At 39.2% G+C, this 24,083-nt stretch overlaps 1 protein-coding gene across 1 annotated transcript in view; it reads right to left on the bottom strand.

The window, feature by feature from the left end:
- The window catches only part of LOC141807321 (cadherin-7-like), a 165,926-nt gene that overhangs the window by 46,257 nt on the left and 95,586 nt on the right, over positions 1-24,083 (bottom strand). The window contains exons 6-9 of the mRNA XM_074693242.1: positions 11,011-11,178; positions 9,166-9,353; positions 5,193-5,446; positions 2,648-2,784 (exon numbers count right to left, since the gene is read on the bottom strand). Coding sequence (XP_074549343.1) covers positions 2,648-2,784; positions 5,193-5,446; positions 9,166-9,353; positions 11,011-11,178 — 747 coding nt within the window. The remainder of the gene's footprint in view (positions 1-2,647; positions 2,785-5,192; positions 5,447-9,165; positions 9,354-11,010; positions 11,179-24,083) is intronic.

The following is a 24,083-nucleotide window of genomic DNA, read 5'->3' as shown; positions in this document are numbered from 1 at the left end:
ATAACGATAACAATAATTGTGATTGTAAATTTTCATATAGGAAACATCATATAAACTGAAAGAAAAAAACAAACTGAAAAAAAAAGAAAAAAGACAAAAAAAGGAAAAAAATAAAATAAAATACAATAAAATGAAAAAAAAAAAGTTATTTACTATCTTTGTTTTTTGCTGCATCACCAGTCAACAGGGTATAAGAGTTTACATTTGAATATAATCTTCTGTACATGCTGAAGCTTTTTTTTGCTGGTACATTTTTAAATATTTTATAGTTTATATAAATTGACTTCACTAATCCAATCAATTATTTTTTTGCCTTTTACCCAAAGCATTACCAGTCTTTTCCCACAGTAGAGCATGCAGCTTATTATTCAACACTGGTTTTGGATTGGTATCGGTCGTTACCTAAAGCCCGGGTATCAGTATCAGAAACAGAAAAGTTGGATTGGTGCATCCCTAGTCATCACATAAGGATCTCCCAACTGGTTCATGACATGCTGAAAGCACGGGCCACAAACACTAAGGTCAGCCCTAAGCTCTACATTCAATAGGCCTCCAGAGGTCTGGCCAATCAAAGGGAAGGGGGAGCCTTAAAGAGATGGTGTCCAAAACGAAGCTTTTTTGACAAAGGCTAAATAAGGGCTTACAAAGCACCAGAGTGAGAAAAAAAAAAATTCTAAATCATGTTAAGCTTCTACCTGGGCCCCAGAGGGACAGTAAAAAGCTTTAAACTACCCCCTCTTTAATGTCTTTTGCATGTAGAGGACAATATTGAAAAGGCTACTTTTCTTTTCGTATTTAAAACATAGTACTCAAAGCTTAAATTAGGGTAAAAACTGAGTGATTAAAGACCTGTGGCTGAGGGGTGAGAGCGTACTGTCCACAGTTTAAATTACTGGCCGTTCGATCCCTGGCTGCTCTAGTCCAAGTGTCAAAGTGTCCATGGGTAAAATACAGACACCCAAATTGCTCCCAAAGGCAAAGCCATCAGAGATTGAGCGTGAGTTTTTCAAAAGTGTGTGTGAAATGGAGTGTATGGCTTGGAGTGTAAAGGACTGTAAATGGCTACATATAGCACAGACTTGCTGGTTAGCTTACTTAGTCATATTCAAAGTGGAAAGTTTTGCTTATGGTGAAGTCTTCCCATTTAACGTCCACTAAAACCTCAAAGTTGATGATTTGTTGAAAACTTTCATCTAAAGCAGCTCTTACTGCTCTTAAGCTCCTACAAAAAGACTGTAGGTGTTGCATTTTGACTGACATCTGCCCGCCTCTTCACAGCAAAATGGTATATGTGACAGAGGTAGTGAAGCCCTTTGTGTTGGAGCTGTCTGAGTCAGATTCAGAGGAGACAGAACTGCTCTGATGAAAACATTCATTTCAAAAAACTGCTTGAGGTCTTCACATGATCTTTACAAGCTCTTAATGAGACTCCTTGTCTCATCAAATGATGATGTCATCACATAAGGATCTTCTAACTGGTTCACAGCATGTTGGAGGGGCTAACACCAAGGTCTGCCTAAAGTTCTGCACTGGACAGGCCTCCAGAGGGCTGGCCAATCGTAGGAAAGGGGTTTGTGAAGCAAGGCGTCTTAGGCCATGTCCACAAGTATCTGGGTATTTGGGCAACCACAGCTTTACGTCACCAAAAACAATGTTTTCTAAAAACTTCGGCCAAAGTGATGATTTCGGAAAACTCCAGTTTTATGGTTTCATGTGTTTGCTGGTAAACAGAGTTTTTGGTTCTCAAATGTCACAACTGGATGACAGGGGCTCATTCTGATTGGCTGGCATGGGTTTCACATTTGGAAAACACTGCCAAATACAGGTTTGGCATGTCTCGAGCAGCCCTTGGCAGCGTTTTTGCCTGCTGTGTGTGGACAAAAGTATTTTTAAAAACGAACAAGGGGGGATACTCGTTTTTGAAAATACCTGGCTACGTGTGGCCATAGTTTTAAAGAGACAGCAGCATTTCAGACAGATGCTGAAAGTGAACACCAGTGTGACAAAAAATAGGCAAATTTTTTGAGCTATGAATCATTTAAAGCTACTACAGGGCCCCAGAGGGACAGTATAAAGGCCAGGAAAGAAACACAGTGAAATAGCTCCTCTTTAATTTCGTTGCATACAAGATGAGTTACATCTTGTGTTAATCCATGTCTCATAAGTAGACCGCTAACATGAGAGCACCCAAAAGATGTTAGATTTATTTTTTTGGGGTGGTAAATCAGATAAAAACACCCCTGACATGGCTAATCTCCACAACCTGAAGGTAGTTAGCTAAGATGCGAACCAATGCAGTTTACATTCAAGCAGATATACTAGGGATGCACCGATCCAACTTTTCTGGTCCCGATACCAATACACACTGTCAAAACCACTTGTACTTTGATGTTTTGGGTTTTGAAAATTGCATTTTTTAATTTCATTTTATGTTGTGTTTTTGGGGGTGCTATCATGCCTTTATCTGGAAGGATAGGACAGTGGACAGAGACGGAAACAGGATGGAAGTGGAAATGAGACCATAGGCCATCTGCACCCCTGAGAAGTGTATTTTTTGTGGATTTCGAGAGTCTCATGACATGCATTGTAGCAGTTTTCAAACATGAATGGGGGTTTTTCCCATTCAGGGGCAGGATTTTCAACTTACGGCTCTCGATGGCGAGGATGGTGAGGTTGTGAATGGAGTTGGCTTCCCGGTCCAGAGGCTTCGCCGTGCTGATGACCCCACTTAAAGCGTCCACATTAAAGAAGCGCTCCAAGTCGGTGTTTCTGTCAATGGAGTATCTGGACGAAAACACACAACCGAACACACAAGCCTCTTAAAAATTGCTTTTGGATGGAGGTATTGATTTGACATTTGAGAGTTTCTTCCACTTGTAAGAGAAGAATATGACGGTTTTCTTCCATCAAACTGAGCAGCAAACATACTGCAGTTGATACAGAGTTCACCTGGATCAATGACTCATATTTTGTTCACAATTTAACATATAAAAGTACAAACAAGGAAGACAAGTTTGAAGAGTACAGACAGCAGAAACTTAACGTGTGGAACAAAGGGCTATTGAATTTTGTCTCCTCGTCCCTCAGCTCACAACACTGATCGAAACCTTTCAATACCAGGCAACTCGTATTTCTAGAGGAAATTACAGCTTCAATTAGCCTACATCCAAAGGGTATTATTGCAATGTAATTTGACTCCCGTGGCTGCATTAGTTCCACAATATTTTTAATTTCAACAGATGTCCTGAAATATATTGCAGACGTTGATAACAGCCACAGAAGCAAAAAAAGAGGCAATTTACAGCTACAATGGAGGAGTAATTTGATTTTCTGATTACCAACAACCCTCACAGAGCAGCCATGAATACCATACAATATTCATTCAATTAATGCAAAATAGACGCGGATCTCAAGAGTGACTCTGAACAGATTGGCGATGTGAGTGCTTGTTTTGAGTTGTAAATGCCACAAGAGCACAAGTGTTGAGACTTGACCCTCCTGAAGAAATGCCCTTCTCACACTCAAGATGGCATTTTTAATTTTGCTAGTTCTGCACTCCTTGGTCCTCACACCATCTGGCGCTGCTATTGTGACAATAACATGAGTACTTTTAATGGTCAACAGATTCTGCCTCTATGAAAGAGGTCAAGCAGTGGAATCAATAACTCCACTTATAACAACCTGGACATTTTTTACTATGATTTTGGACATCCATTGGGAATTTGTTGATTTCTTTTGTAGCCTTGTCATTAGGGATGGGAGAAAAAATTGATGACATGTACTATTTGGATTTTTTTTGTCTGATGAAAATCAGGATTTTTTGTTAATTAAAAAAAATCAAATTGAGGTCCTTTATTTCAGTCTTTGTTTATGTTCTGGGTTGAAAAAAGTTGAGATGACAGATCCCCTGAATTAATCTTAAGAACTGACTCACATGTGAAGTGCATTTTGGGGAAAATATAGTTCCTGATATAGTCTGTAAACATCATCATCATCATTCGACTGTTTATTTGGTCTGGTGTTAAAAAAGCAAACCAAAGGTTGCAAAAATTGGAACTATCAAGGACTCGCAAATCAAATTTAATCTGCACCCCCAAAAATTGTAAAAGAATGGGATCAGGAGAAAAGCAGATCGTTCCATCCCTGTAGGTTATTGTCTCATTTGGCTCTCTGTTTTTCAGATTTTTCTTCTTTTCTTCTCAGACTGGATTTTTTCCTGGCTAAACCCCCCCCAAAATTTTTTCTTTTAATGTGTTGGATACTTGACTTGTAGTCATGAACTGAGGGGTGGATACTTTGTAGATACCTGTCTCACTGGGAGCATTTGAAAACTCAGATGGCTTATCCCTTTTTAAAAATTTGACTTGTTTAAGATTTTTGGTTTTAAGGTTTCTTATTCCTAACTTAATGGGATTCTTATCTGCGATTTCTGGATTTTTTTCTCCAGCTTTAACCCCAAAAAGGAATTTAACGTGTTGGATACTTAAAAGAGGGAAGGAACCACAGGAACTGGCAAATGAGCAGTTTGTAGATACTTCTCTCATTTGGTTAATTGAGAAAGTTGAACAAACCCATTTTTTGGAGAAGTTTAGTTTAACTTTTTCCATTTTGTTTGTTTGTTTCTTTGTTTTTCGGATTCCCTTATCTCAGATTTTGTTGGGTTTCCATTGGGAACTTATAGATTTACTATCTGGCTATACTGCTATACATACTATAAAATAACAGTATTGATTTTTTTTTCATTGTATTCTAAAAAAGGCTTCAGATTTGTTTCTGGTTTAAAATTGTCCTTTTGATTTTTTTTGTGAAAATTCCCAGAATTTTATTGGAAATCTTTGAAATACTTTTTTGCCTTACCACCTTAAAAAAGATGGATTCAATATTTACCTTTTAAAGTTTGAAAAATTGAATCAACAACTGTTTTTTTTTTTAACAACTTGAACTTTATTTGTCTTGAGATTTTTTTTTAAAGTCTCTAATGTTAGATTATGAGGTTTTGTTTCCATTTGGAAAGTTAGGAAAGTTGCATAGATTAAAACATTTTTCAACAAATTTGACATTTCTATCATATTTTTGCGGGCATTGTTGGGTTTGCACTGGGAATCTTTGGGGTCACCAATAAATGATTTAAGATTTGAAAGGAACAGTCATTTAAAAGTGCTGAGCAGATTACCAACTTGTTGGTTCAGTACCTGATTGAGTTGTTGGTGGTGTCTGGGTCATGGGCAGAGACCCTCCCAATCGAGGTCCCCGTTTTGGCGTCTTCTGAAACCTTCATCTTAATAAGTGGTACCGAAAACACTGGCGGCTCATTGACATCTTCCACCGTCACTTTGAGTGATGTCGTGTCGCTAAACGGCCCTGAACTCAGGAAGTTGGAGTCGATATTCCTGTTTGTGGCTTCGATTCTCATAGAGAAGCTGCTCTTTGTTTCAAAGTCCAGAGGCTGGAGGAGGAAAACACAGAGGACAAAGGCTGTTCAACACAGGTTGGATTGTCTCAATGTTCTCTTCAGAGTGAAAAGAGTGTTCTTGTCTTTGTTGGAAATGTACAGAAATAATCACTGTTTGAAACACTCCAATCCAGTCAAGGCTTAAGGAGCAGCTCATATTTGTATGTTAATCTGTCAATCATCCACACAATGCTGAAGTATTGATCCCAATTAAAGTAGCAGATTTCAAAGAACCATTACAGTTTAACACTGAGTCAGACTTAAACAAGGTAATTTGCTGATGGATTGTAGTAACTTTGTGCTGCAAAGGCAATGATATTGATTTTAAAGAAAGCACACAGCATGGTGAAAAGCACTCTCAAATGAATGCCTTTGAAGCATTTTGTCATTTTGTCTGGAACTCCCCGATGCAACATGTAATATACTGCGGGAGAACATTGATTTGACACTTTCATTGTCAGCGACTCTCTCCAATGGTGTAATTGTCTGAGTTTGGTGCAAAACAAACAAAGGATCAAATTGGCCCATCTGACAAGAACTGCTCATGTCCAACAATGGCTCTGGCTCTCCCACAAAGGAGCCTCAGCAATGAACTGTCACATCCATGTGGCCCGAGGAGCCCATTTGTAGTCCTCTGAAACCCTGAAATGTGAAGTATGTGCCATGAGCTGTGTTGACTCCAAGTGAGGCAAGAATGTGCAACAAATATCCTGAAATGAACAAGCTGCTGTGTCACATACACAAAGTCACGAGATCTCTGGATGTAGGCAGATATCACTGATATCAGTTATACTGTCTTGGTTTCCATAGTTAACTCAGACTTTGGATTAATTCAATCAGAGGTGTTGATGAGGAAATTCTTTATTCATCTCAAGTGATTATCACATAATCCAAATACATATGAGCCACTTTGATAAAAAGATGTAGAGACATAAGAGTTGCTTCCTATATTAAACCAAAGGAACGTATACTTTTCCTGCATGAAAAGACAGCAACCAGGTCCTCCTCCTTATCTGTGCCCCTTCGTCCAATTTAACAATGTATATATCAAATATAAAGTCACAAATACAAACTTGAAGAGGCCTCGTTTGTGGAAAAAAAAAAAAAAAACTCACAGTGCCCGGCAGTTATATAGACAAACACTGCTCAGAAATGAGTAAACAGCACAGTTGGTAGGGACTATTTCCAGCAGCGGATTAATACGCATTTGGTTCTATTGTAAATATTTGCAGCAGATGGTGCATATAGGACTCAAATCAACTATACTTCCCAGAATTCTTTGTAATAATGGAAGGAGTTCTTCACTGCAGCCGTTTTTACAGCTTTGGGGCTCTGAGGCACAAAGATCGCAAGTGGTTTCCAAAGTGTGGCCCGTGGACCAAAGATGGTCAGGGCATTAGCAGCTCCCATCTATTTGAACTGCCTCCTCTTACTGCTCTGCCCGCCGTCCCTGTTTACAACGTACCTCCACCCAAGATCCTCCTTTAACGCGCTGCATCTGAGATCTACCAGTCTCTTATATGTTATCGCTAGTGCTCAATCTGTTCCATACACTGCAAAAAAATGAAATCTTATCAAGTGATTTTGTCTTATTGTCAGTATTAAATGCCTTTTAAGACTCAATATGTGCCACATTTACCTGACCAGTCCGGTAAACTGTCTTGTGTCAAGTTTCTTAAAGACAAAAAGCTCTGAATTGCTTGTAACAAGTAGAAAAAATCTGCCAATGGAACAAGAGAATAGTTACTTGAATTAAATTTTTTTTCTAGTTTCAAGCAAATTTTTGAGCAATTTTTTCTTGTTCCTTTGGCAGTTTGTTTTCACTTGTTACAAGAAATTCAGACCTAATTTTGTCTTTAAATAGCTTGAAAAAAAACCTTTTACTGGACTGGTCAGGTGAATGTGGCTCATATCAAGTCTAATAACATACATTTTTTTTTTCCACTAAGACAAAAACACTTGATAAGATTTCAGTTTTTTGTGATATACCTTTAGGGCAGGGCTCTCAAACTCGTGCCATGAAGGGCCAGGAGGCTGCAGGTTTTCTTTCCAACCAAAAACTCCACCAGTTGATTTCACTGATTAGCTCACACACTGAGAGGGAAGAATCAGTGAAATCAGCTGGAGGAGTTTTTGGTTGGAAAGAAAACCTGCAGCCTCTTGGCCCCCATGGCACGAGTTAGAGATTCCTGCTTTAGGGTATCTCTGCTGATGCTCTCCCTGCCTTGTTTTTCATGCATGACATGGCCAAGAGGGGAAGTGTGCTCTCTGCAGAGTTAAAATGCATTGTATTTTCTATATTTACTTTTGAGAATATTTCTTTATGTTATTAAGTATCTGTGAATTTTATCTCGTTTGGATGTTTTTTTATGGTTTCTTTGGTTTTCCTGTGGAGGATGCAATTTTTGTCCCTCTTGGCTTCTGTACCTCCTTGGGCTTCCATAGCTCCTCCTCTCCACCTCACAGTGCCACTTTGCATCAATGGGGGTAAGGTGTGTAAAAACGCAGTTGTTAATTTGTTCTAAACATTATGAAAGGAGTGTATACAGAGTGCAATCTTAGGTTTTTAGCAGTAAATGTTGTTAATATAATGTTATCCAGCCAGTCCGCGCTGTTTTGTATGGTTTCTCTTAAAAGTTTACATGCAGCCCGTTGGTGGGATTGGTGATTCTGTATCCTGCCAAACGTGTGGAGTAAATGTGAAGGTTGTCTGCCTTATTCTTCTTTAACATCTGTTGTTTAGGAAGCTGAGGCACAGCAAGGGAGACAGAGGGCAAATGCCTTGTTTTTGTGTCTTTTGAAAACTAATAAAGCCCCCAAAAACCAGACCCTGTGTTGATCTTCATACATGTCCAAACCACAACTGTTACATAGGGGATGTATGCTCTCCTCATCATAAGCTTTGGCGTACCACGTAGGCACATGGAAAGGCAGGAAGTTCCCAAAAAAAGTGCTAATCACCATTCAAGTTGCGGCTTGTTGAAGCAGCTTTCTGTTTTTCCTTTTTTAATTCTCTTAATTTAGATCCTGTCATTACTTTCTATGTCTCGTTTGTTGGCTAGTGAAACCAAACAGGTTGAGTTTGCAGTGGTGATTTTACTTTTTTTTTTCCCTGTGCATTTGTATGTTTCTACACATGATTTCAGCTGATAGCAGCCTGTAGCATGTTGATGCTAACTGGTGCTAGGCCTGAAGTTCCCTGCAAGCTGAGCTAAGAACGGACAACATTGACCTGTCCTTCCATCCATCCATTGTTATGGATATGGAATGGCTATTTCCAATTATGTGGACAAGCTACCCATGCTAACTCAGCATCAGAGTGAAAACCAGAGGGCTAAGTAGCATCATGCTAAACACAGACAGGGCTAATAGCTCAGTCCTGGACCCTTTGGAGGTGGAGACTGACTGGAGACTGATGGCCAAGCTGTGTTGTCATAATTCATTTTTTATGAGAGTGGTCCTGACCGAAACGTTATTTTCAAAAAATCAAATCTGGTCCTCTTTAAAAAAAAGTTCAGACACCTCTTGCGCAGATAGTTAAATCGTTTAAAATAGGAAAACACACATAGATGTGTTATTGTTTGTAAGATTTATCTGGAACAAATGTCTGTCTCATGTAGTAGATTGTCAGATTAACTGCTCTGGTCTTGCTTGTAGGAAATTAACCTAGTTTTAAAGACATAAACTGACATAAAAACACATTTTCACTGTACCTTCAGGAGTATAATGACCCCATCTTGCGTGTCCTCGTCCGTTGTAATGTTGAAAGTACCCGGCCCATCCCCGTCCATGATCCTGTAGTCCATCTCTGCATTGGATCCGATATCAGCATCAGCTGCTTTGATTCTGGCCACCACAGACTGCACTGGCAGAGACTCCAGCACTGTGTACTGATAGTTCTCTAAAAGAAAAAAAGAAAAAGAAGAGGGAGAAGATGCTGCTGGAGCTCAAAAAAATCCTTTGACTTTGATTTTGTCGTGTGGCTGATGATAAATTTATGTTGCATAACAGAGAAGGAGACACGTGGGATAAAAAGTAGACGGTGGAGAGGAGTAAAAAATGCAGTTAAGAAAGAAAAGAGTCGTTTGAGTTGCTGCAAGTTTAAAGTAAAAGAATTTTTTAGTCAAACACAGGATCCCGCAAAGCCGCCTGGATGTGACGGGTTATCCTTCGGACCAAAAGAGATAAAGTAAAGATGAAAAAAGCCAGAGTCAGGCTTAGACCCTTTTTGATAGCTTTCACAGGATGAAATGTCCACTTGAATATTCTATTACTCTAAAAGTCCCCATTGTGCTCCCTGAGCTTTTGTCTGACCCCTTGGATTTAAAGTATTCTTCTTAGTATAAAAAAGGGAATCATATTCATAATCATAATCTCTCCAATCACCGTGGCAGAGCTCATTACCAGACCTTTCTGTGTTCCTCGTAGTGTCTCCCTCAGCCACCGTCTAAATGCTAATCTGCCTGACATTGTTTGCCGCCATGTAATCTTTATAATGGCTTTTTAATTTGCCGTGGAATAGCAGCTCTTTAAAAGACCAAAGAATTGCTTTCCTCCCTCCGCTTTCCCCTTTGCACCTTCCTCTTTCTTTCCTCCACCTCCCCTCGCAGCCTATCCTCTCATGCAGCTAACCTTGGCTTCTTTCTGCTCCTTTCTTCCAAGGACTAGCTATAGCTCCTGACTCTATCAGCTCTGATGCTTCATAATGGTCTATCGATTCTGACCCATGACCCTGTGAACGCGACAGCAGGAGCGAAAAGAAACCCAAACTCCTCCAAAGTCTCTTTCTTCCCAGCTTGACAGCACTGGGTTAAAACGCCATTGATGACTTGTTGTGCAAACTTGGACCTTTTTTTCCCCCCCAGGGGACGGCAAATTGACTCCGCTCCGCAGCAGCCCGGTGACGAGAGCACCGGGCGGACAGTGGTTGGGCTATCAGCGGTAAACCGATTGCCGAAGCTTCGGATTATCATGAGAAGGACTGCATGCCTTTGAATCCCAAAGCTCAGCCTGCACCCCATTAGCAGCGCGTGAAATAGGCTGACAACAAAAAAAAGGGAGGCTGATTGATCCCGGTATCCTAGGCCGAAGCAGCCCACAGCTGTGATGAAGAGTAAAGCAGGGAGGTACACACCTTGCAGGAAAGCTGGTTTTTAATTTGGAAGTATAGGGCAAAGTGTTATTGGAGATAAAAACTCAGAAGTAAGAAAAAAAAAAGTAAGATGAAACTTTGTAGGATGGGATGTTGAACAGTTAAATTATGTAGCACATGTAATAAATCCCATATATTTCATTAATTTCTATTGAAATGTAAAAAAGCCCCCCTGCCTTTCTCTACCCATGCATCCATTGTGTACAGTACAATACAGTGTCCCTAATTTGGTCCTTCATGTTCAAGTGTTTTTCCAGCAATCACGGATCTTTAAAGTCCCATTTATTTGAACAAAGAGCACATAAGTGAAGCACAGGGCCCATGGCGTCACTCTGATTGCTAAGTAGCTGCTGAACACATGCCATGCGTTGAACATTGGAAGGGGGATTATAAGACAGAGTCTTACTGTGAGTGAAGCGTGGCGGGTTGTCGTTGACGTCAGTGAGTGTTACAGTGACGGAGGTCGTGCCGGAGAGGCCGCCCATCTGGCCGACCATATCTTTGGCCTGGATGACCAGCACGTACTGGTCCCTCGTCTCTCGGTCCATGTTGGGCAGAGCTGTTCTGATCACACCTGAAGAGAGGAAGAGGATTTACATCAGCGGTTTTCATTCCGCTAACAGTGGTTTGCCATAGCTAGCTCGCAGCTGAAGCTCAATGGTTTTATTATTTATGTATGAAATTTTAAATTCCCTCATGCGAGTACTATGCTAATTTTTCAACCCTATACATCAAACTATGTCACTGTTATTCTGAAATTTACCTGTGCTAATAGTAGAATAGAACTATAAACCATTAACCATTTACGTAGGGTATATTTAACTGGTTTAACTATTTGTTCATTAGCTCATGTCTAAATATCAACTGTTTAATTTTAGCAGGTTTTTCACCAAAGTGTTAAAAATGCTAAACAAAAAAAATTATAACTAAAGAAATAAACTTTTGATTCAAAGCTAGTGGTTGAATAAAATAAAATAAAAATAAAATAAAATAAAAAATCTTTTCATTCAAAGCAAGAAGTTGAATTAACACCCCCCCCCCCCCCCCCCAAAAAAAAATAAAATAAAATAAAATAAAATAAAAAAAAATTAACCATTATGAATTTATCCAACCTCTTTTTAGCCAGCTCCTTCAGGCATTATATCTTTGCTAATTCAGTAAATTACTACAATAACCTTTCAGGCCAACTTTTCGATCATATCTCTTTATTTAAGCCAACTTTTTCAACTTTTTTTTTTTTATCAATTCCAATCAACCAACTTTATATATCAAACTAATGCACTGTACCACTAGACCCTATAGCTACCTTGGCTAGCAGTAAAACTGTTACTGTTACCACAAAGCATTTATGTGGGATATTTTTTGACTTTTTCAATTATTTGTTGATAGCTAAGACCTAAATATATGAACCACTTACTTTCAACATATTTTTAACATATTTTTTAAAATGTTAATCAGAAAGAAAACTCTTCATCTATTACTTTAGCATGCAGCTTGTTATGATTAGCATCTATTCATTTTTATACTTTAAGAACACCTTGGTCACTGGACCATTATCAGTCATTTACCCTGGCCTGTCAACCTTAAAAAGCTGTCTCCGCCATCATCCCTTTGCTAACTCAAAAGCTTACACAGCTAACTCTTAACACAAATCATTTTGAGCAAATCAATCAATTCTATGCAACATTTTTCTGTATTCCACCAATTTTAGCAATTTTTTTCCATGATATACACTAAAACATTGTGCTTTTCTCTAGGGTTACTTTAAACTATTAATTTCAAGCTGTATGCTAACAAGCCCTCTTTAAAAACTTTAAGCTAACTAGCCTATTTCAAATGTTTCATCCGTACTAATATGAGCCGTTTTAAGCACTCTGAGCTGATAACTCAAATGGCTTTCTTCTTTAAGTAATTCATTCCTCATGTTCAAAGCTTAAAACTTCAGTTAGAGTAAAGCTTATGTTCAACTCACAGTTTGGTGTTATTTTTGTTTCATTTTAATTCTTTTTTATTTCAAACAAATAAATTTCACTTTTTAAAAAAAACTATGTCACTACAGCCTGAGTGACCTGAGTGAAAATTGTTTTCCTAAATGCTTTGTTACAATTAGTGTCATCTTTTCTTTCGCCCCCCAATTCAATGCAATGGTTTATGTGTGGTTAGATTTTCACTTTGCCACAGATCTTTAAATTTCTACAGTTCACTTCACATGTTGGGGAGTAATACAAAAACATTTAAAAAAGCTTTTACATGGCCAAAAAACTAAATTATACCTTCATGCCCTGAAATTATTTCAACAACAAATAAGCTGGGTGACAAGAAAAACATCAAAGTACTGGAGGGATTTATCAATGTCAAAATTTATCGTCCAAAACATTTGCTGGAAAGAAGTATAAAAAACACATGATGTAAAGCTGAAAGGAGATGTCTGTAATGGCTGGTAGCTTGTTGGCACATCAACAACATGAATCTGAAATGGGGTGTCACTCTGAGTAGTTTAGAAGTGACATATGATGAGGTTTATGTTAAGACGTCGCTGAAAAGTGAGCACATACAAAGGGACGTTTTGACCGCCAGGGGAGGTATAATCTGTCAGCGCTCTTGTCACGATCGATCCACATCAGAAGAGGATCAGTGATGTGACAACGCTGGCATCAAATGACTGGCATTTGTCTGGAGGTGTTTCGCTGTTTGCACCTGAGCTGCTGTATGAACCATTGAGCCAAGATTTGGATCCACTTCACACACTCAGTCAGAAAAAACTCACACATGAATCTTTCATTAATGACATTTTTCCAATCTCTACTTTATCTCCCGACGATAAATCCAGAAAAATTAATGCTGTGCATTTAAATGCAAAGAATCACATCCTAATCCTTCAAAAGCAATCACTGTTGCCTTCAAAGTTAATGAGTTACCACACAATGTGTTTCCTTCATTAAATGGCACTTATTAAAGATTCCTACAGAAAATAGAAGATTGCTCATTAGCAAACGACACATAGCCATAGCACGCACTTCCTAAATAAATGAATCATTCTTAGTTGCGTTATCACATTCACAGCCTGATGAAGCAGATCAAAGGGAGGCTGTTGCTTGTAGTCTGCACCTGAAGAATTTCTCATAATCATTTAAATTACTCAGAAATTTGACATGTAATTGGGGCCCACTCTCACGAGGAAAAAAAACATGCTACAGGATTCTCAATCAGCTGTGCCCTTGACGAGGAGTGTGCTGTTTTTTAGTTTCTAAGAATGTTTGCAAAATATCACTGCCTGGCATTAAGCAAAAGCAGATTCATGTCTGTTGTTTCCTTACCCAAAGCTGCATAATAATCTCTATTTCATGTTAAAATAGGTCAAATGACAATGCAATGTCTGTTTTGTTAGCATCCTGTCAGCCTTGTTTTTATCCACAGCAGGCAGCTGTTTTTAGGAATAAAGAAGTCTTTGAATACACCAGCCACACACCTCCAATTCACCACCAAACTGTTGTCAAACCAACAAAGTGGCAACACAATGAACATAGCGAATCATTTAGTGACTCCAGAACCAAACAAAAGTTTACTAGAAAACAAGAAGAGGTTTATGTGCCTACAATACAGCCAAGGTAAGTCTGCTTTTCAAGCAGTTGCAAGTAAGATTATGGTGGGTTTGAGTGCTTTCACAAATTTTTCTAGTTAAAAACATGGATGGATAATGTCACTAAAGCTTTGTGAATTTAGTTGGGACAACTCTTGTCAAAAATAATAAATCGTCTGTATGCAGTGAGTTACTATTTTTGACATTTGGCTTTGTTCTTGGAATTCCCTGCCCTGTCATGTACCTGTGTGGAAGGGCAAATGTTTCCTGTCCCTTCCATATAGGCCTGGAGGTAATTAGCCATTTAGCTAAACTTGCTAACTACTTACCAAATCCACAAACTATAACTTTATTAACTATTTAAGTTATCCTGCAAATATATAGATAAAAATGGATCAAACTGAGTACTACTCAAAAAGTCTAAAACTTAATATGCAAAGTGATGAAAAATTGCAACATTTTGATGGATGTTAAGCTAGTCAAGGCACTTTTTCAATATAATTTCTAAACCGGTTGCATATTTCCCAACAGATTTCTAATAAACTGCTAACTTCTTGTTTGTTATGAGGCTTAGCAAAAATGTTGATGCATACACCAGTGTTGCCCGTCTGAACAAAATAATGTCAACAGTAATAGCAAAAGACATTAACTGTAAGGCTAACTGAACATCATTCTTGCTTAACCAGAGAAAAAAAGCTGGCATTTCAAGTCAAGTGATTGTAAGACTAAACCCATAAGATTAAGTCAGGTCTAGCCAAAGTCTTTAAAAAGAAAAAAAAAAAACATTAGAATGAAACCAATACAGTTGTAGGATAAATGAAAGTTTAGAAAACTGAGAACCAAAAGAGTTTCTTCCAAGGCAACATATACCCTTGACACCTAAGTCCCCAGTATGATAGCTAAACAAGGCAAACACATACAGTGCCTTAAATTGGGTTCAACCCATGAAAAAAGCAAGATTTTATTTGTCATCCAACAGTTCTACTGTTCTACAGTTTCATTTAGCAGACACTTATGTACAAAGTGACGTACAACACAAGCAAAAATTTAAACAGATGGAAAAACCTAGTAAGTGCGAAAACAGCGCTACAAGTTATTTTGCTGCCTGTGTTGCCATTAAGTGCAGGATTTTTTGTTTGATTGTTTTTTTTTTTTTTTAATTGTTTTTTTTTTTGTTTGATTGTTTTTTTGTTTGATTGTTTTTTTTTGTTTGATTGTTTTTTTTTGTTTGATTGTTTTTTTTTGTTTGATTGTTTGTTTGTTTTTTAATAATAATGTAGAATAATCTTGCCAACTGACCACAATTAATTGCTACAACAACATACTTTAACCTTCAACAACATTCAGTAATTAGTGTTGAAAATTCACTAAGAGCTGGGTCTGAGACCTTCTGACTCATTCTACCTCTGAGTACAAAGAGGAGAGGGGTCAGATTAAATAGTTAAGAGTTTCCTGAACAGATGAGTTTTCAGAAATGTCCTAAAAGTAGAAAGGGACTCTGTGGATCGTATAGAGTTACGTAATTTATTCCACCCACCCAATTTATTTGGGCTCAACAGAGGAGAAGAGTCTGGCTAGAGATTCAGAGCCGCGCTGGGCTGGGAGTACGAGGCGTCCTTCACAAGCAGAGTGTAGTCGACGAAAAGGAGTGTAGACCTGGAAGGTGGACCCCAGGTAGGCAGGAGTCGTTTTTGTCAATGTTTTGTACTTAAAAATCTTTAAAAATAATTTATGCTCAATCAGTGATTCAGTGATGAACAATAATTTAAAAAAGCTTTTTGTTTTTGACATTATATTTATGTGACTTGAAGCATGGCTTAACAAGATGTCACTTGTAGGTGGATATGCCAGATGATGGAGTCCCCTCTGAGATAGGTAGACCAGTGCACCCAGGCCGCACATTCACTCAAAATTGTACTTGCAATTAACCTCAATCTGAGAAAAAAAGGAGACTTTTGTTTTCAAAATTAATCTAGAAAATATGAGGCATAAGAAAAAACATGACCTGAAAAATGTCCCCTGTTGGTTGATGCCTGAGATGGCATCAACACTGTGACCACATGCACAGTGTTTGAACTTAAACTCAACCTCAGGGAAAAAAAGACAGATTAATTGTGTTTTCATCTGAAAAAAAGTCACCTGTTGGTCAGTCCCCTGTTGATGGCTGCGCAGACTGATGAAGTCCCCACTAAGACACGTAGACCAGGGAGCACACGTACACTCTCTAAACAGTACTTGCGACTAAGCTCAATTCAGGAACAAAGCAGGAAGGACAAACAAATCAGGAAAAGTGGGTCAAAAGACTTCAAGAGAAAAATGAAGATGCCTTCTGACCGCCGCTGCGGCTGTACTTGAGAATAAACAATTCCATTAAGTGTTTAATTTTCTCTCCCTGCCATCCTTTATTAATGTCATTACAGTCCCTCCAGCAGAAAACTGTTATTGGCTGCTCTAACTAAAGGCCTCGGTTAGCTAAATTATAGTGAGCTGTCCGCTTCTGTTCTCCAAAGATGCTGCCAGTGGGCTTACAGTGGGATGACGGTGGTCAATAAAGCAATAATGGTGGCCTGTTGCTCTACAAAACATGCCATTTCAGTCCTGCATCAAATAATGAACAGCGAGACGTTGTCATACAGAGCTGGAGGAAAGAAAACACAGCTGCCTCTTTCTTCTCCAGTTAAGCCTCAACGACAAAGTCAAAACATATCATGTGTTGTTTTTTATCCCATGCTTTAATGCAGCATCCATCCCTGTGCTGTGGATATTCACCCATCTGCTTCCCTTACATCCGTCCTCCCTCCACCCATTCATCACATCTCTGCTGCTCCTTCTGCGGTGTAACCTCGTAGCCAATTAAAGAGCACCACCACTGCTCCGGAGCCTGCTGCGGCGACACCTGTGAACCCTGTTTACTGAGTTGCATCTGAAAGGTTACTTCAAAACCTTCAATCCAAGCGAGGCTTCCTTATTGCCAGCGAGAGACACGAGCAGAAACAAACTTTTCTGTTTTCTCCTCCATACAACTTCACCACGGGTACAAGGCATGCATTTCTAGACTTGAAAGGAGTGACTTTAAAGATTCGGGAGGGAAAGCTGAGCAGGATAATGGTTGGATAATAATACCGGCTGCTGCAGATGACTCTTGAAAGGTGAGATAAAGTCGAAAAAAAAAAAAAGATGCAAAGTTGGTGCAGCCAGCAGTGAAACAAATGAATGCTTCCACTAAAGCATAGATAGGCTTCACACACAATTGATGTACTTATTTAATATCAGCCTGGTGTGTTGGAGCTGGAGAGATATTGGTTGTGGTTAATGATGCCATGAATCCTGATTCCAGCTCGCTTTTAAAAAACAGACATGTTTCTCCTCCCGCCTGGCCAGAAGCACACACACTCCTCACCGAGCGACGCTGCTAACCCACACAGCGATGTTGCAAGGCTGTTGTTTGTCTGCTGGGTGCCAGCACACCCCCTGCTCTCTATCTCTGTTACCCCGTGCGGCGCTGGTGTCATTCCTGGGGAGAGGGGATGATTAAAACCCTTCTGTCGCTATCGCGGCATGGCCTCGCATTGCGCCGTGACTCCATGCCTCCGGTGCAAGCCAGACGCATTGTAGCCGCGCATTTATCTAGCTGTCTCCACACCACTGGCGGCAGACGGGTGGGCCACGCTCCCTGCTAAAGCCCAGATACTTGACATTTGTCTTGAGAAGAGGAAATAAAAAGTGCAGACTTTGCGAGGAAGCCTGCGGCTCTGCGTGCAGCGATGAGAGGTGTTGATGAAGGTGATGAACACTTAAACATGAAGGGTGCAGGATGTGATTTGCTGGACCCTCAGGCGGTCCACTTACAAGGAAAAAGATCCCATAACGCGCAAAAAAACAGGGCACACAAACAGGGGATAAAACCTCCAGACCAGGTAGTTTATTACACAGTGACATTCACGCATCATGCTCTAATCACAGGTCACTACACTCATCCAGGGACTGTGAAAGAACAACACACAACACATGAGCGTTACAACAACACATCATTATGTCAGACATGTTACACAACATCATTTCCATTCATTTGTAATGTTTCCCTCAAAGGAAGTGTGTTCATGTGTGCACGATCTAGGTGTGTATGTGTTTGTGATTAGAATTGAAAAATTGCCTCCCCGACTCTGGCAGCCAGATTTATATCTCGCCTTCAGCTGTAATGTTCTTGATTTAGTGCCGTCACCACAACAAGGATCTGGCACACGGCTGCAGCAGCAGAGAAAGATGAAGAAAAGCTTGTAGGGATTGAAGAAGACGGCAGTTGTGTCTTAAACACAGGAAAGAAACGTCACCTTCTGACCTCAGAGCAGATGTAGACTTCACAAAGAGTGGTGTTTGTCTTTTCATCAGCGTATTCAGTCATACTTCATTTGCTGGTCCCTCGCTGATGACTGTCTAAGTCTGAGGAAGTCCCCACTAAGAATAGACAAGTGCAAAGAGACACACGCTTGTATTCCAAATGATGTCTCTAGTAAAGTTTAATCCTGAATAAAAAGACACTTTTTTTCGGACATAAATTTAGAATAATATGAAGCAAGACAAAGAAAACGGCCTGAAAAAAGCCCCCTCTTGCATTCGATTCAACTCAATCAGATAAATAAATAGGATCTGGTTTTTGACGTAACTTAAGCATGACCGAGAACAAGGCCTGAAAATGCCCCTTGTAGGATGATGTCTGAGACGATCAACTCCACACCAGAATAAGAATGCAAACACAACAGCCAAAAAAAAACTATGAAAAAACAACTTTTTGTCCTTTTTCAAAATAACCTTAAAATTATATGAAGTGTGGCACACTAGAAGACCTAGAAACCATACTCTATTAGGCCCAGTTTACACAACGTTTCATCCAAAAATGCTAAAACGCAGTAAAAACGCAATGCAAAAATTCTGTGTTTACACGGAAAAGCTGAGGGACTGAAAAAACTGTAGGGAGCATGCCAGGTCTGTAGGTGGCGCTATAACTGTCTTGTCTAGAGGCTGTTTTTGGGAGATCTCCACTAAAGTAGAGTTGGGCCAATCATCTGGTGTATTGGTGAATACTAAGTGCAGAAGTGAACAGATGCTCATTTTGTTGAAGACAGTCAGCAGATTCAGCAGATTGAGCAGCACAAGCACAACACGGTAGTATGCGATGATCGTAACCATAACAACAGTACTGTTGCGGAAGCGGAAGTGGCGTCAGCGTTTACACTGCAAATGCTGGCTTACTGTTTACACTGCAATGGTGTCGGCAGTGTTTCAGAAAATTCCACTCTGGAGGCCGTTTTCAAGAGTTTGCGTTTTAGGTCGTCCGAAACGCCGTTTCCGTGTAAACAAGAGGCTAAAATGCAACACAACTTTTGCGTTTCACCCTAAAACAGTTGTTGTGTAAACAGCCCCTCACTTTAAATATTTGAAGGTTCAGTCCCCACTTAGATACGAAAACAAAAATGATCAGCACGCACATAAATCTTTCAATTAAGCTCAATTCAGGATAAAAATAAAGAAAAAATAAATCTGGTTGTTGACATTATTTTAAAATGACATGATGTATGGCAAAGACTGGGACCTGAGAAATGTCAGCCATTGGTGAATGTATGAGACAATGTCCCCACTAAAGGCCTTTGCACACTGAGTCCATTTTTTTTTTTTTGTCCGAAACTTGCTCTCCTTAAGAAAGGAATTTGATCCCTTGCTATGTCAATAATGTTTGCACACTCTCTCTGAAACTTTTGTCCATCAGTTTTTTTTGGAACAGGTTCAATTTATTGCCTTTTTTCGCCTCCGCCCAACTTGTTTCCTGGGTAGTTTGACTGTTCAGAGACGCTGTAGGCTACTTGCCACATCGCATTTTCACTGACAGCCGCTGCTAAGGATTAACTGCTTGACGGCTGCTTGATGATTCAATTTTTCTCATACCGCAAATTTTCACAATAAATACAAAACACGACAAATTTAGTACGCAAGGTGTCTGTTTTTTTTTTTGTTTTGTTTTTTTTCTTGGGATTACAGAATCAAAGAACACATAAAAAAACAGACTCAGTGCGCCAAGACCTTAAGATTGGTACAGAATATAATGGTATGTTATTAAAGTAGGCTTGTTTTGACTGTTACTTAAGAAAAATGTGAAGCGTGAATGTCTGAGACGTTGAAATTCACTCCAAGACAGGTAAACAAGTATGACCAGGACTTATGCATGATCAAGAACCGGACCTGAAAAATGTCTGAGACCATGAAGTCTCTACTAAGATAGATAGAGACAGACAAATGGACCTTTACATTAAGCTCTGTTTCGGGAATAAAAAAAACTTTTTGCTATTGACGGATGTGACGCCCCCTGCTGGAGGTGTGTCTCGGGACTTACATGTTTTGTTTATGTTTTGGAGGCGTCCTGGCTGATCTGGGGCACCTAGTATAAAAGGAACCGTCTCCTCTTTCTCTTTCCATTCTGGCTGGGCTGGGAGCTAGCATCACTCTTTATTCAAGTTTACCTATGTTAACCTGGTCCTCAACACTGCATTCATTATAATGCTTTTACACTCACACCTTTGTACACTACTGACCTTACAGAACACACCCCATTTGTCTTGTTACAAGTTGGTTCAACTTGTTTTTGGAATTGATTAATCCTTTTTCTTTTCTCCGTCTCCTTTAGTTTTTGTCATAACCCATGAGCCGGGAAATGACATATTACTTTAGAATGATATGAAAAAAAATGTAAAAGAAGGGGACCTAAAAATGTCACCTATTGGTTGGTTCCCAATTGGAGAATGTCTGAGACAATGACCTACTAAGACACATACACCCATACACAGGGTGCTTTTGTTCAATCCAGAGGGGGGAAAAAGCCTTTTTGATTCTGATGTTATTTTACAATGATGTGAAGCACATCAAAGAATAGGACCTAAAAATGCCATCTTTTTGTGAACTGTCCCTTGTTGGTGACAGAATGGCCATTTTTAGCTATTTTGTCTTTTATTTCATTCTTAATAACATAAAAATCATAAGTAAAATTCAAAACAAAATAAGTCTAAAAATGAATTAAAAGGGGCAGAAAGAAGAAAACGTCTTATAGTATCTGCCACTCCACTCACACAATGATTAAATAGACATCAATGATGTGATATCAATGGTAATAGAGATTAATGGTTATTGCCCTTTTATTTATATCTATATTTTTTTTTTTCCAATGAGGTCCTCACTAAGACCAATAGACAAGTGCAAACAGAGACACACCTGCACTATGATAATACTTCAATTACAGCTCAATCAATAGAAAAGAATCAAGTTTTTGATTTTATCAGTTTAATAATACTCCCTCAGCCCACCCCACCTCCTCTCACCTGTCAGATCCTGATGTCATAGTCATGTTGCTTTGAGAGGCACACCGTGTCACATCTCAAATACCCCCTCCAGAATGTAATTAATCCTCTCATTCAGACACCTGGCATGTTCCACTAACTAAATTCTTCTCTTGTTATTCCAGCCATTCAGCTTTTGCATGCTTAGCAGTGCTAATGTGCACGGATAATTGTCTCTAAAGGACTTGCAATATCACCAAGGTGTATGGTGCTGGAGGCAGCTGTTCAAACCTCCTTGAGCCTGCCATCAATTAGAACGCAGTCCTCGACAGCACTACCAATTCAGCTTCACCTTCAAACTAAACTACAAGCTATCAATCAATATATATTACAAAATACTGTCTTAACCGAGCACCTCCAGGAGCAGCAACTTCTGTATTTTTTTCCAACATTATGCATTGCTTGTAAGTTACTGGAGCTATTCAGGATTAAGTACTTCTCCCAAGGGCACCTTGTAGATTCAATTTGGGATTAAGACGCCGAGTAAAGAGACTTGTTAGGCAAAAAAGAGCAAGGATGTTACCAACCTAACACCGGGTCACACGCGTCCTCCTCCCCCCTCTGACCATTAGCCCTCTGCCACTTAATCGCTGGTGCAGTATTGCAGTGCAGAGCTTAGAGTGTATTTCAGCTCTGGTACTTTGTCAAAGTCACCCTCTGCTATTGCCCAGGCGTGTGCTGCAAATGGGACTAATTAGTAACTTGCAAAGACAGAAGCACAACGCTCATCCCACAACACTCAATCCTGGGCTGCTGCCGAAGCCCCACTGTCTCACTCAATGAGTGTAGTCTTTAACATACATGGCATTGATGACATGTTAAAAACTAACACTTCGCGGATACTTTTATATTTTGAGTAGAGACAACAGGCCCAATCTTTACTCCTTTGTGATACAATCTAAAGAAAAACTGTAACTTTATTGAGATGATATCACACAGTTTGTCTTCAAAGGGATTTGGTTAAAGTTTTTTTTAATTTATTGCTTTTATTTATTTATTTTTTAGCTCTCAAAGAGATGGTAATCTCTCTGACTGCAGTTCTTCAAATCACCACTAGGGTAAGCTCCAAAAGTGAGACCATCCCAAAGATAAATGGGATAAACGGAAATGGTGTCCAGGCATCACCCATTTGTTTCTAGTACAGAGATTTTAAGTTAATTATTGATATGGGACAATTTTGATAATGCCGAACTCAAACTAGCTATGTTCAAGTCTTAAGTTGACTAACATTGCAGATAACAGGCCAAACAAAACACTCACGTAAAGTGTGCTTCAATCAAAAGAAATAAAAAAAAATTTAAAAAAGCTATTCAGATTGAAAATGCTTTTTTTTCGGCTGTTAAGATACATTTTTTTGGTTTGGTGTGTATGTGGTTTTCGGTAGTTCCATTGCCAGCCTCTAGTGGGCACTTGATGAACTGCAGTGTTAAGCACTTTCACGAAAGCTCCTTACATAATCTTTGCATTGTAACAAAGTGAGGCCAAGCTACATTTAATAGTTTTATGTCCTCTGAGCTGTTCCTTCTCTGAAACAGCTGAAAATGTTCATGTGCCAGTAGGTGGCGATGATGTGTAATTGTCTGTCACATCAAAACACGTCTTCTTTGGTAAGTAAAAAGTGAGTAATCACTCCACACTGCTGTTAAGTGGTGAAATGAAGCTTCATGTTACTGTAAATATGCTGTTAGACCAAAAAATATCAAGAAGGTACAAACCTGTAGTCCGCCATTTTACCCACGCACAATAACTGTAACCAAGTTGAGGTGATTAGTAGGGATGGTTCATGATTTTTGAAGCACCAGATATTCTTTACTTTATTAAAAATTTAAGCCCTATTGAAAATATATTATTAAAAAAAATTAAAAAATGTTTTTCCTGTTGCCTGGTTGTAATACAGTATGCCCACCAGATAATGACACTATTTGTTGGAGGTAGTAGTCAACCCATTGTCGGACAGATGGCAGTGACTATCAAATAGTATTTTAGCTAAAAATGCCTGTGTTTAGTAATATGGGCATGCAGCATAACGATTATGAAAGTGAAATAGTTGTTTTTAACATCTATAAAACAAATGAACGAACGAAGTAACATTTCGACAGCTTTAAACTTGTAATTACATCTCTCAACCACTGGAAGAGGAGGGGGCGCCTTAAACGCAAGTTACAACCAAACAAACATCGCAGAGAAGAAAAAGATGTCAGCTAATAACAAACCATGCTGCAGGGTAAGTGGTCAACAGGCTTATAAACTTCTTATTTAGAGCAGAAAGGAAATAGTGGGAACTAGCAACAACGTTACAGAAAAATAACAAACAAAAGAAAAAACGCAAAACCAACCTAAAGCAGAGTGAACACTTCACCACTGAGCTTCAGTAACACAGATATTTTGGCTATTTTACCTGACAAGAGAGCCGAGACTCTTAATAATGTCAAGTGTTTAACCCTTTAGTTTGGACTCTGTAGTCTCCCCCTGCTGGCTGATGGAGGGATTGCAGGTGAAAGGCATAACAAGAGGCTA

Source organism: Halichoeres trimaculatus, unplaced genomic scaffold (genome assembly GCF_033239565.1).
Source record: "Halichoeres trimaculatus isolate MK-OKI-2021-1 unplaced genomic scaffold, fHalTri1.1 fHalTri1_scaffold_18, whole genome shotgun sequence".
Classification (NCBI taxonomy): Eukaryota; Metazoa; Chordata; class Actinopteri; order Labriformes; family Labridae; genus Halichoeres; species Halichoeres trimaculatus.
The sequence above is the reverse complement of the archived record's forward strand: the minus strand, read 5'-3'. Positions and strand labels throughout refer to the sequence as shown.